Genomic DNA, 12,438 nt, shown 5'->3' with positions numbered 1-12,438 from the left:
AAAATTTTCTGCACTTAAACGAACATCTTACTACCTCTAATTTTTCTTAAAAAACAAAAGGGTTACAATCACAGTATTTTCTAGCTTACTGTAGGAAAATACAGAAAGAGTGACTTTCCTGTGATACAATGAAAGCTGAAAAAATGATGAGGAAAAATACAGTTAAAGAAGATATTTATTTGATTGATTTTCTGACCAAGATGAAAGCAAGCGTTAAGAACCAAAAGAGGAAGGCAAGAGCAAAGTAAGTGGGTCAGGTAGTTCCCCTCACCAACCATCAGGTGGCACTCTAAGCTCAACACACTGGGATGACCATCAGAAGTGGAAAGACTTTCCTGCTTAAAAAGAGCATATACCTACCCAGACTTCCAGTGAAGTGCCAGATGCATGTTAAGTGTTTGTTAACTGCTAGGGAAAGGGGTACAACAATGTGCATGTGCTCCTGTTGTTGATTTCTATTTTTAAAGATTTAGCTCATGTTCTGTCTTTTGCATAAAGCCATCTTTAACTTCCCCAGGCTAGACCATTCATGTAAAATGTATTTAAACAGCACTCACTACGTGCCACAGAAATGCTAAGGCAGACACTCGCTGCTCTTGTGAAGAGGTACCTGCAATACTGCACGGTGCGCGCTGTGACACTGGACCTTGGATATGTGCCTGACCCGGACTTAAGAGGCCAGGAAAGGCTGAGCTGATGCCAGTGGAGCATTGAGATGGGGGAGAATGGAGGCAAGTGGGAAAGGCAATGTTCCAGCAAGACTGCAAAGGCCTGGATATACTATAGAAACAGAAACTCACACCGCAGAAAAGATGACAGCATCCAAGAAAAGGAGGTGAGAAGAAGAGAGCACCTATGAGAAGACATTTAACAGACAGGCTGAAGACGAGCTGCAAGGCAGTGAGCAGAAACCTCAAAAGAACCTCTACAGGTGAATACAGGTTGTGCATCTGACTGTTGGTTCTGGCTTGGGTTGTGGGATTGAGCCCCATGTTGGGCTCCATGCTCAGGGGGGAGTTGCTTGAGAGTCTCTCCCTCTGCCCCTCCCCACCACTCTCAAATAAATAAATACATTCTTAAAAAAAAGGTACAGTAAGACAAACACTATGATATATCCATGGGTTAGCAGCAAGCATATTGGTGAGGACTTCTTGGAGTAGGTGGTGGAGTGAGGGGCAGAGGCTGAACTGTGGTGGGCAGCACATTGTAAATGGGAGAGGAGAAAAAGGAGACAGATACGGAAGTCTGGCTGTGAAATCAAGCACAGTAATCCTATGATAGTGTGAGGAGACATTGGGTCCAAAGTGTCGTGTGACTTTGTGTGTCTGTGTCTACGCTGAGGGAAATGTGAACATGTGAAAGTCCAAATGAGAAGCCAAAGAGGGGGAGATTAATGAAAGGGGAAAATGTACGGATAATTCACAGAATGTAGTTTCTGGGAAATCACAAGTGGATAGGATCCCGTCAGGCCAAGGGAAAAGAGGAGTCACTCAGTCAACAAATATTTATTGGGTGTTACTATGTCCCAGATTCTAGGGGCTGTGAAAAGAAAGATCAATAAAACAGCATATTTAACCTTCAAGCTTAAACTGTAATAGGAAGAGAAAGACATACAAATAAATATAACCTTAATAGGCATCATGAATAGATAAAATAAGGTCAGGCAGTAGTGAGTGACTGGTAGGCTGCTTTAGCTAGGGAGGCCAGGGAAGGCCTCTGGGAGGAGGTAAAACGTGAACTGAGGTCTGAATAACTTGAAGAGACAGTTCTGTGGAAGAGGAGGTGCAGAAGTCTACCAGGAGGTAGAGCACAGAAGGAGCTTGATATGCTGGAGAGACAGAAACACCAGTGTGGCTGCAGCATCGTGGGTGAGGGACAGAATGAAGGAAGAGGTCACAAGTTATGTAGGGCCATAGGGAGTATGGATTTTATTCTAAGAAAATGGTACGTTTGAAGGAGAGGAGCGCCATGGCCAGAGTTCTGCTTCAGAAAGATCACTCTGGCTGCTGTGTGAGTGAAGGTCAGCCTGTAGAGAGGAGGCAGAGACCGAGTGCGGAGGCCACTGCAAAAGTCTAAACATGGCATAATGGTGGCGTGCACTAGAGATTTAGCAGAGGACGTGGTGAAAAGTGCTCAGATTTGGGTGTACACTATACTTTGTGGAGCTCACAGGTCCTTCTGAGGGATTTAAGGAAGAGAGGAATCAAGAATGGCACCTGAGCAACTGGATGGTCCACCATTTAGCAGGATGGAGAAGGCCTGTGTGTGGGAAGGTAGGAGGAAAAAGGTTGGAGGCAGAAGATTTGGAGAGCCAGGGAAACTTTAAGATGTCAATTAGACTGTCCAGTGGGAATGTTAGGAGGCAGCTCTCTCGGATTAGAGCTCTGGGATGAACAGGTAAGTCTGAGAGTCTTCTGTTTCTTGATCAGATTTGATTCCGAAGGAGAGTATAGCCAAGAAAGGGAGCTCAGGGCAGAGCTCCTGGACAATCATAGGAAAATGAAGAGGAAAGACCAGGGAGGAAAACGGCAACAGGGGGGTAAACTTGCATAATGCCTACAGAAGACAGAATTTCAAAAAAGAAAAAAAGGTAAAAAAAAAAAAAAAAAAAAAAGAACATAGCATTTCAAGAAGGGAGATGTAGAATAAGGAGCTAAGAGACCAGGGCACTGGATGGATCATATACGGACATAAAAGTCAGTCCCTGGAACAAGAGGGAAGAGAAAAGACTGAGCACAGAAAGGTGAAGTTTTAGATTTGGTGGCAGGAAGCTTACTCCTACTGCTCTTATTATTATTATTATAGCTTTTATTAGGGACAGAGCCAAAGACTGAGACTAATGGAGGAAAGGCAACAAATTGGCAAGGGTGAATTCTCTACATTTGGTGGAATTTTCTTCTTGTGAACTTCACTGAATGAGGAGCCACTTAATTACAATTTTCTGGTCCTATAACTTTTGCCTCATCATGTTACTGAAAATATCAACAGGTTATTTAATTTACCTTGCATCAACTCCATCAAATACTTTCTGACACTCGTTTCCAATGACTTCTTGCTTTAGATAATATAGCATTCTTACACGAAGCAAAACCCTAAAAATGAGGGAAAAGGATTAAAAAGACACAAAGATATTAATCATTAAAGAAAATTCATCCATGAGTTAAAATTGGAAAAGAATTTGTATACAGAATTTTTATAATTAAATAATTACTTCTGATTAAATAAATCTCATTACTACCATATATAGTACAATAGGTTTCTCCAAAATCTTCACAATCATCATAATTTAATATCCAAGTAAGATATAATGAGATCATTTGGAGGCCAGTTTTATTTCTCTCTCTGTTGATGAAAACAGTGACACAAGAGGTACCATGATTTGCTGAAGGATACCCTGTAAGATTAAGATTAGGATTGGTCCTAGACCACACTGTCTCTGTACTCAAAATCAGCATGCTTTAAGATTTTTAATAAATTCAGAAATATAAACTTTTAATGAGTTGTGTTAAAAATACCCTACTACCTACTTATTACAGTGGTGTTTTATATGTTTTTTGTATCCTTCATCTTGAAGTAGCTGCTCAGGATTATATTTTCGAAGCCATTCTGCTTTCTGTATATCAAATGAGCTTGTTTGAGTCTTTACTTTCTTCCCTTTCCGACCCCTGGGTACAGGGGCTGATAGGCCTGTTAAAATGAGAAGGACACATGAAATCAGGGATAATTTGTATAAAGTTTTGCAATTTGAAACATTTTTTTCAAAACAAGAAATTTCTGGAGACTTTTGGAGGTCTGTGCAGGCTATATAGAGATCTTTAAAATATTAACGGTAACAACTCTGATACCCAATCGCAAGGTAAGTCAACGTGATAATTGTATACACATTATTAACAGTTCCCCCCTGCAAGTACCCAACAATTCTGTACCTGAAATTAATCACTCTTACTTTTTGTTCCAAAACACATTATTTTTTTCCAAATGTAAAACCCAAAAGCTCAGACCTGTCCCTCTACTTTACTTTTAGCTTCCCGAGTTATAAAATAGTAAGTTTTGGTCTCTTGATTTTCAAAACCGGATTAGGTTTAGTCATTGTGGGTTCTTATTTAAGAGAGCTAAATTCATTTTATTTCTGACACCTTTGTGAAATATTTTTTTTTCCTGTAAGATTTTAAATAATCTCTACACCCAATGTGGGGCTTGAATTTACAACCCCAAGATCAAGAGTTGCATGCTCCACTGACTGAGCCAGCTGGGCGCCCCTGAAATATTTATTTTTTTAAAGATTTATTTATTTGAAAGAGAGAAAACAAGTGCAAGTGGGGAGAGAGGCACAGGAAGAGAACCCTCAAGCAGACTTCCTGCTGAACATGGAGCCCAACATGGGGGGTGGATCTCATGACCCATGAGATCATGACCTGATGACACCAAGAGTTGGACGGTTAACCGACTCAGTCACCTAGGTGCCCCTGAAATATTTCAAAAATACAAAAAAGTATTCTTAGTCTCAATCTTAACATATTCCATATCTGGTCAGTTTTTCATTAAAGGGAATAGGTATGCAGAGTTGAAGTCCAATTCACTCCTTCCTTCCCAGAGATAATCACTACCCTGTATTTGTCTAGTCATTCCATGCCTGTTTGTACTGGTAGGATGGAGAAATATTTCGTATTTAAGTTTTCAGACATTATAGAACACAGGCAATTCTGCAACTTATTATGTTGGTAATTTTTTGAGATTTATACTTGCTGACTCAAGAGGCTGTAACTTACCTATTTTCCTGCCATGTAAAAATCTACTGTATGACTATCACTTGCATGTATACCACTGCTTACCTATGAATCTTCAGTGATGCTGGAGTTGTTTCACTTAAAATTTTTAACAATTACTAAAAATAAAGTTTTGATTCCTTTCAATTCTTATCTATCTTTTCCCTGCTGTACTCTACCAGCTAGGAGTTTCACCACAATGGTAAATAGAAGCTTGATGTGGACTTGCCCATTTCTTCTTAAAATTCTGGCAGTTTTTTATTTATATTTTGAGACTATTTTGTTTAATGTATAAAGCTTATACTTGTTATTTCTTCTTCTTTTTTTAGGGGGGAGGGGCAGCCGGGCGCCCCGTTATAGCTTCTTTTATGGATCAGTCATTTTTATTATTATTGTGTAGTCTCTTTTTGATCCTAATTAATGCCTTCCACCTTAAAGTGTACTTTGTTCTATGTTACTACTCATACTGTTCTATATTCCAGTCCTCTTCACTCTTAAGCAGGCCCACACCCAGCGCTGAGCCTGATGCAGGGCTTCGTCTCAGGACCCCAAGATCATCACCTGAGCCAAAACCAAGAGTGAGACGCTTAATGGACTGAGCCACCCAGGCGCCCCTAGAGAATAAACTTTAGTCCTTCTTCATTGTGGCTACACAGAGTTGAAGAGGGTGTCTGGCAATCTGAACTTTCTTTAAACAACTTCTAGTCAAAATCTCTGTCCTTACGCCTACTTTCAGAGGTTCCTGATGTGTCACAAACTGGAACTTTTGGGTAATCTATGAAGCACATTGATTGGTTGTTGCCTTTTCCTACTGCTGACCTGAGATATGGTTCTCTCTGGTTGAGTTAGTAGCCACTCATCTATTTTCTTCTAAAACTGTGTTGCTATTTCCTCTCCCACTCTCTCTCTTCTTTTGAGGGTTTATGCCTATTTATTTTTTAATCACGGAATTAAGCAGATTCAAAAATAGATGGAATAATATGATGGATCACTATGTCCCATCATCCAACTTTAATAATTACCAGCTTATGGTAATTTTGTTTCATCTGTACCCTGTTCATTCCCCAACCTTCCATATTATTTTGAAGTAAATCTAAGACATCACTCAGTTCGTTAATAAATATCTGAGTATCTCTTAGTGATAGTATATGGTCTCCTTTTAAAAAATACCATTATTGGCCCTCAGAAATGCACTAATACTTCTCTAATACTTGATATTCAAATGTACTATTATTTAATAAAGATAATAAAAAAAAATCCTGGGTTGTCTGTTTTCATCAGGATCCAAATCAGGCCCCCACACTGCAACTGGCTGAGGACTCTCCAATCCTGTAGGTTATAGCAGTGTTCTCAATCTCAGCACTATCAGTATTTTGAGTCGCATCGTTCTTCATTGTGGGGAGCTGTCTGCGCCCCCTTGGCCTCTACCTACTAGATGCTAGTAACAAGCTCAAAGCAGTGACAACCCTGAATGGTGGCAGGACTGGGCGCAAAATCATGTCTGGTTGAGAACCCCACTGGTTTATACATAGCCTCTCTATCCAACCCCTTTTGTTTGTTGAAGAAACTAGGACTTCTGCCTGTAGAATTGATCAAGCATAATGCCTTATTTTTTTCTTTCTCTTTAACGACATGTAAGTGCGGTTTCAAGGAAGAGGGATATATTTGTGTCAATCTTTACCGGTAGTCCACTCTTCACATTACTAATTTCCTTGTCCCCTATTAAGACAGACTCCAGTGACCACCCTAATCCAAAATAGGTGCTTTCTGTTTTTCTCCATCTCAGCACTTACTTATTTCACAATACTTATCACATTCTGTAATTATTTATCTACTTTCTTATTATGTCTGTCTACCTGGCTGGAATGGAAAGTTCCCGAGCTCAGGGATCTTGTTTCTTCTCTTTTTAGTACCTTGCACAAGAAGGACATAGAAGCCACTATAGCAGGTATTTATTGATTAAACAGAACAAAACTGTAACACAGATTTCAGGATGTAGTAATCTTTTTTTATTTTTACAGAAAATTCAATTACTTTATGCTATGTAAGAATTACTTTATGCAGAAAAGAACATTTTATTAGAAAGGATGTAGAGAAAAAAGTACTTACATATATCTCTGACAGAATTGTAAATTGGTAGAGCCATATCTCGTGGCAAATTAAAGTACTGATGAAAACTTAAAATGTATATCAATGTTTCCTAACTTTAATATATATACTAATTGCAAAGGAACTTGTTAAAATGTAGATTCTGATTCAGTAAGTCTGATGCCTAAGATTCTGTATTTCTAAGAAGCTTCCAAGAGATGCTGATACTATTAATCCACAGACAACATTTTAGGTACTAAGGATGTATAAATGCTGTATCTCAACAATTCCATTTCTTGGTATGTATCTTAGTCAAAGATTTATTCACATGCAGAAGGAAAAATGCAGAGGATCTTCACTGAAACTTGTTTTTCAATTGTCTAAAAACTGGAAATGTCCTAAGCGCCCATCATTAAAGCAGATGCTAAATAAACAATATCTGCACTACAAACTACTAAAAAGGAGTTTTAAAAATGAGATAGATCTACATGATTACAAATGGGAAGACTGCTGGGATGACAACCTGCAAACTGATATATGTTTGATTAACAACCCAAGTGCAGGTAAAGCTGTGTGTAAAACCCAACCAAACAGAGAAGCTGGTAGTTTCTAAGTTGGAACTTAAACGGAGAGTGAAGTTTAAGCGTTCTTTAATGTTGTTGATACTGCTTCCGTATTTTATAGGGTACTATGGTAGGTGCTACCTATATAACTAAAAATAAATTTAAAAAGAGGCAATTATCTTCTTACCTAGATGATTCTGTAGTTCTCGTGTCTGCCCATCTTCAGTTGGAGTAATGAGATCCCATATGAAGCCTTTGATTTTCTCATCTCCTCGGTAGTGAACCAGGCAATATGCTAAGAGGGCTCGGCAAATTATTTCTACATCATGCTCGTTCAGCTGTCTCTTAAAACGGCCGTGAGACAGAATCTCTCTCCATCGGCCCCATCTGGTTAAAAAGGTATATTTACATTAATATCGAGTCAAGTTCTAGAGAAAAACAGAACTCATGGACAAAAGGCTTGAAAACTGCAAAAGAACACATGTTGTCATTAATAGGATTTACCTAATAAAGTCCCCCTGCACTCCCCGTAAGTAAAATGCAGGGTCATGGTAGAGTGATTTCGAGTGTATCCTATCCAATAATGGATAACAAGATTATCCATTTTATATTACTAAATATGCAAATCTCAGAACAACAAGGAATTTGACTTCAGTGATACATTTATAATTTACAAATTAAGGATATTCCATCATTCTGCTAATAAATATATGTTAAACAATAAATTTAGGGTACTTTACACAGCTTTTATTGATTCTAACAAGATAAAAAACAATACAGTAGAATTTGGTATATGTTTTTTGTAACTTTCTATAGCAGACTACTAACAAGAAACATTAAAAGTAGTATTTTACCCATAAACTAGAAGATTTTTCTCTACTCTAAAGCATTCAGTTCTTCCATAGCCATTGGAACGGTCACAGGGTCTCCGCAGTTTGGGTTTTTCATCTCCTTCACTTTCGGCTTCAGATAATTCAGCCAATTCATCTTTTGTGGCACTAAAAGGTCTTGTTTGCTTCCTAATTCTTGGAGTGTCAATAACCAAGCTGTTCTGTAAAATTTAACAGCTATTACTTGAAGGTCATTTTACTATTTTGCTTACAACAGTGTTTTTACATTTTCACCTTTCAAATGATACAGAGAATAGAATAATTATAAAAAGCCAGAAAACAGAAATTATTAACAATTTCTTTTTTTTTTTAACATTTTATTTATTTGACAGAGAAAGACATAGTGAGAGAGGAATACAAGCAGGGGGAGTGGGAGAGGGAGAAGCAGGCTTCCCGCCAAGCAGGGAGCCCAATGCGGGACTTGATCCCAGGACCCCGGGACCATGACCTGAGCCGAAGGCAGACGCCTAATGATTGAGCCACCCAGGTGCCCAGAAATTACTAACAATTTCATCAACCTACCAAATCAACTTAAAAATTTTTATATTCCTTTAAAATTCTCATTATCATACACATATAATATTGTGACTTTACAGTCATAGGATGAAAAGTATTTGGTATCTGGCTTTATTATTAATATGAGTTACTGTGTTATGCTTCTATAATAACGATAAAATATATTATTAAACTATTTATGCATCTTAATTTTCTTTACTTAATTTGTAGTTTAGATTGTTTTCAAGTTTAAAATAAATAATGCTCCAATAAATCTTTGTAATCTAAGTTTATCCCAAAGACAAATTCCAAAAAGGGGAAATATCCAGGACCGAAAATACTGGTCAAAGGATATAAGAATTTTTTTTTATTTGATTGAGAGAGAGAGAGAGCATGCAAGTGCACAAACAGGGGTAGGGGAAGAGGCAAAGGGAGAAGCAGACTCCCTAGTGAGCAGGGAGCCTGATGTGGGACTCGATCCCAGGACCCTGGGATCATGACCTGAGCCGAAGGCAGACGCTCAACCGCTTGGGGGCCACCCAGGCACCCCAAGGATATAAATATTTTATAGATCCAGAAACATGTTTTAGTCCTTTCCAAAAGAGTTATATTAATATACAAAAAGCAAGGTAATAAGTGTATAAACCTTACCATGTTCATTCAATTTAATTCATTCAAAACAACTTTTAAGTTGATACGCTTTTTACCTTTAATGAAAAGTTTCTAAGTTAGAAAGATATACTTTGAGAATATGTAGAAAGTCTGCTTCTCCTTCAATCTCATCCACTAATTTTAGAACTCATCAATGGATCTTGTCTGCTACAGTTACCACTGTGGTAGGTCAATGGTAGGATTTTTCTATCTCTTATTCCTTATTGTTAATCGGCCTTCTTCAGTAAGAAAAAGTTGTCCTTTTGCCCTGCCCCAGCTTCTTTAAAACAAAAAAATACCCTAACTGTATTTTTTGAGAAAAGTTTCAAACATCTTTTGCCCATAATCTTTTGAGATTTTGATGTTTCCTTTCCCCATTTTTAAAAGATTTATTTATTTGAGAGAAAGAGAGCAAACAGGAAGAGGGGCAAAGGGAGAGAGAGAATCTCAAGCAGACTCCCTGCTGAGTGCGGAGCCCAGTGCTGGACTTGATCCCAGGACCCTGAGATCATGACCTGAGCTGAAATCAAGAGTTGGACGCTCAACCGACTGAGCCACCTAGGTGCCCTTGATTTTGATGTGTTTCTGATCACCTTATATTAGCTTTCATATAATTAAGATATTAACTTTCATGTACACTTTTGTTATAAATAAGTCTCACCAGTCTGATTGCCTTTCTATTGTCCATTATATACTTCTTAGTCTTATATATTTGAGTCTGCCAATCATTTCCTTTGTGATTTCTTTTTAATTTAGAAAGTTTTCCCACAAAGTATTTGATAAAATAGAAATCTAGTTTTTCTATTTTTTTTCATGCTTTCAAAAAATTTTATTTTGTTGTTTTCTAAGATTTTATTTATTTATTTATTTGACAGAGCGAGAGTGAGAGAGCACAAGCAGGGGGAGCAGCAGAGGGAGAGGAGCAAGCAGGCTCTCTGCTGAGCAGGGAACCTGATGTGGGACTCGATCCCAGGACTCTGGGATCATGACCTGAGCCGAAGGCAGATGCTTAACTGACTGAGCCACCCAGGTACCCTACTTGCAAAAATTTTTAAAAAAATTTATCACTAACTGGAGTTTACCTGGTATAGAGTATATCATTATAATGTCCCCCCAGTGCTAACTCAAAGTCCTAATCACGATTATTAAATAATTCCTTTTTCTCTAATACTATTTATTTATTAAAACTTCTTAATTTGATCTTTTTCTGTTCTTATTTTATTCTTTGTTCTTTATATCTTTTTCTCAGTATCATGCTGTTTTAATTATGGTTCCTTTATAATATTTTAATATGGTTTAACATGTAGTAAACAACACTAGTTTGTCTTCTCTGTACTTCAATTTCAGAAAAACTTTACATTTTTTGGTGAAATATAAATAAGAAAATGTAATTATACAAGTATTAAATAAATACGTGCTTACATAAGTTTATTTATAAATTGCTTAACTCTTCAGGGTAATCAAGGCCCTATGATATGACCCATACCTATGGCCTCTGACCTTGCCTGTCACCTCCTCACTAACTGCCTACATTCTGCCACAACGTCACTTCTATTTCTGGAACACGGAGCTTATTTCCACCAATGGCTCACTGCCAGCCCCTGTACCTTGAAAGATTTTCTTCATGTCTTTACATTGTTGGCTCTTTCAGGTCATTCAATCTCAGCACAACTGTCCCCTCAGTGACCTCCCCTGACCACCTGATTTCATGCTGTCTCCACACCTCCCAGCATTCTCTATCATTGACTATTCTATCTTCTTCACTCTCTGAAATCATCTTATGTACGTGTTTACTTCTGTCTCACCACGAGAATTCGTAAGCTCTATCAAAGCAGTGGTAGATTTGTCTTGTGCACATTAGCCCTATTGTGAGAAAGGTGCTTGACTCACAGTATGCATAAATGCATAGGAGTGTCTGTGGATCCCCAAATATATCCTTTTGAAATATCATAAACAAATATACTATAAGCATTGTTCTATATCCCCCTATCCTTTTTAATTTTTTTAAAAAGATTTTATTTATTTATTTGATAGAGACACAGCGAGAGAGGGAACACAAGCAGGGGGCAGTGGGAGAGGGAGAAGCAGGCTTTCCGCTGAGCAGGGAGCAGCCCAATGCGGGGCTCGATCCCAGGACCCTGGCATTATGACCCGAGCCGAAGGCAGGTGTTTAACTACTGAGCCACCCAGGCACCCCACCCCCCTCTCCTTTTAAATTTAACTGTTTTGGAGGTCTTTATAGGTCAGTAGTACATAGGGATACACATGATTATATTTACTTTTGCATTAAACAGGAATGGATGTATTAATCCTCTACCATAAGTGATTTAGCTTCAAGTATTTTTCTAAAACAAAAAAATGTGGCAATGAGCATCACTGTACTATATTATCACTGTACATGTATGACTATTGCTGTAGGACAGGTTCCTAAAAGTGCATTTAATTTTCTTGACAATTCATTTTTCCAGGGGAACTTTAGATATTGTCTGGTTATATGAAAAAATTGTTAACATTTTGATTTGGGTTGCATTTCTATGTTTAAAAATTCTTAAAATGTTTAAAATATGTAGTTTTCAATTTCCAACTGAGAAATCTTCCAATTAAATTTGATAATTCACTGTACTGAAATCATACACATCTGTCAGTAGGTATACCCCTAAATGTTCTATATCTTTTTTTTCTACTGTGAATAGATGTTTTCTTCCATTATATTAACAGTACTTCTGTTAGTACTGATATTTAAGAAGGCTCATGGCATATTTATCTTTCATCCAGTTAATTCATTAAACTCATTTATTAATTTTAATAATGGCTTCAAGATTCCATTGCTTTCTTAGACATATAAATATGCCATAAACGATGTTTTATAAATATCTTTTCAAATTTACTTATTTGTTTCATATAGAATTACTTATATTTCTGAAATATATTAAATAGTAATGATTATGTATGGCAGTGGTGTTATTTCTCACTGTAAAGTTTCAC

The 12,438-nt window shown here is 37.6% G+C and overlaps 1 protein-coding gene across 6 annotated transcripts in view; it reads right to left on the bottom strand.

The window, feature by feature from the left end:
* The window catches only part of CHD9 (chromodomain helicase DNA binding protein 9), a 168,312-nt gene that overhangs the window by 36,596 nt on the left and 119,278 nt on the right, over positions 1-12,438 (bottom strand). For all 6 annotated transcript variants that reach the window (XM_028093242.2, XM_028093256.2, XM_028093250.2 and 3 more), the window contains 4 exons: positions 8,272-8,468; positions 7,605-7,804; positions 3,528-3,687; positions 3,003-3,092 (listed from right to left, as the gene is read on the bottom strand). In XM_028093242.2, coding sequence (XP_027949043.1) covers positions 3,003-3,092; positions 3,528-3,687; positions 7,605-7,804; positions 8,272-8,468 — 647 coding nt within the window. The remainder of the gene's footprint in view (positions 1-3,002; positions 3,093-3,527; positions 3,688-7,604; positions 7,805-8,271; positions 8,469-12,438) is intronic.

The sequence above is a fragment of the Eumetopias jubatus genome, unplaced genomic scaffold (assembly GCF_037043125.1).
Source record: "Eumetopias jubatus isolate StellerSeaLion01/CBP00866 unplaced genomic scaffold, mEumJub1_p1.0 scaffold_10, whole genome shotgun sequence".
Taxonomy (NCBI): Eukaryota; Metazoa; Chordata; class Mammalia; order Carnivora; family Otariidae; genus Eumetopias; species Eumetopias jubatus.
The sequence above is the reverse complement of the archived record's forward strand: the minus strand, read 5'-3'. Positions and strand labels throughout refer to the sequence as shown.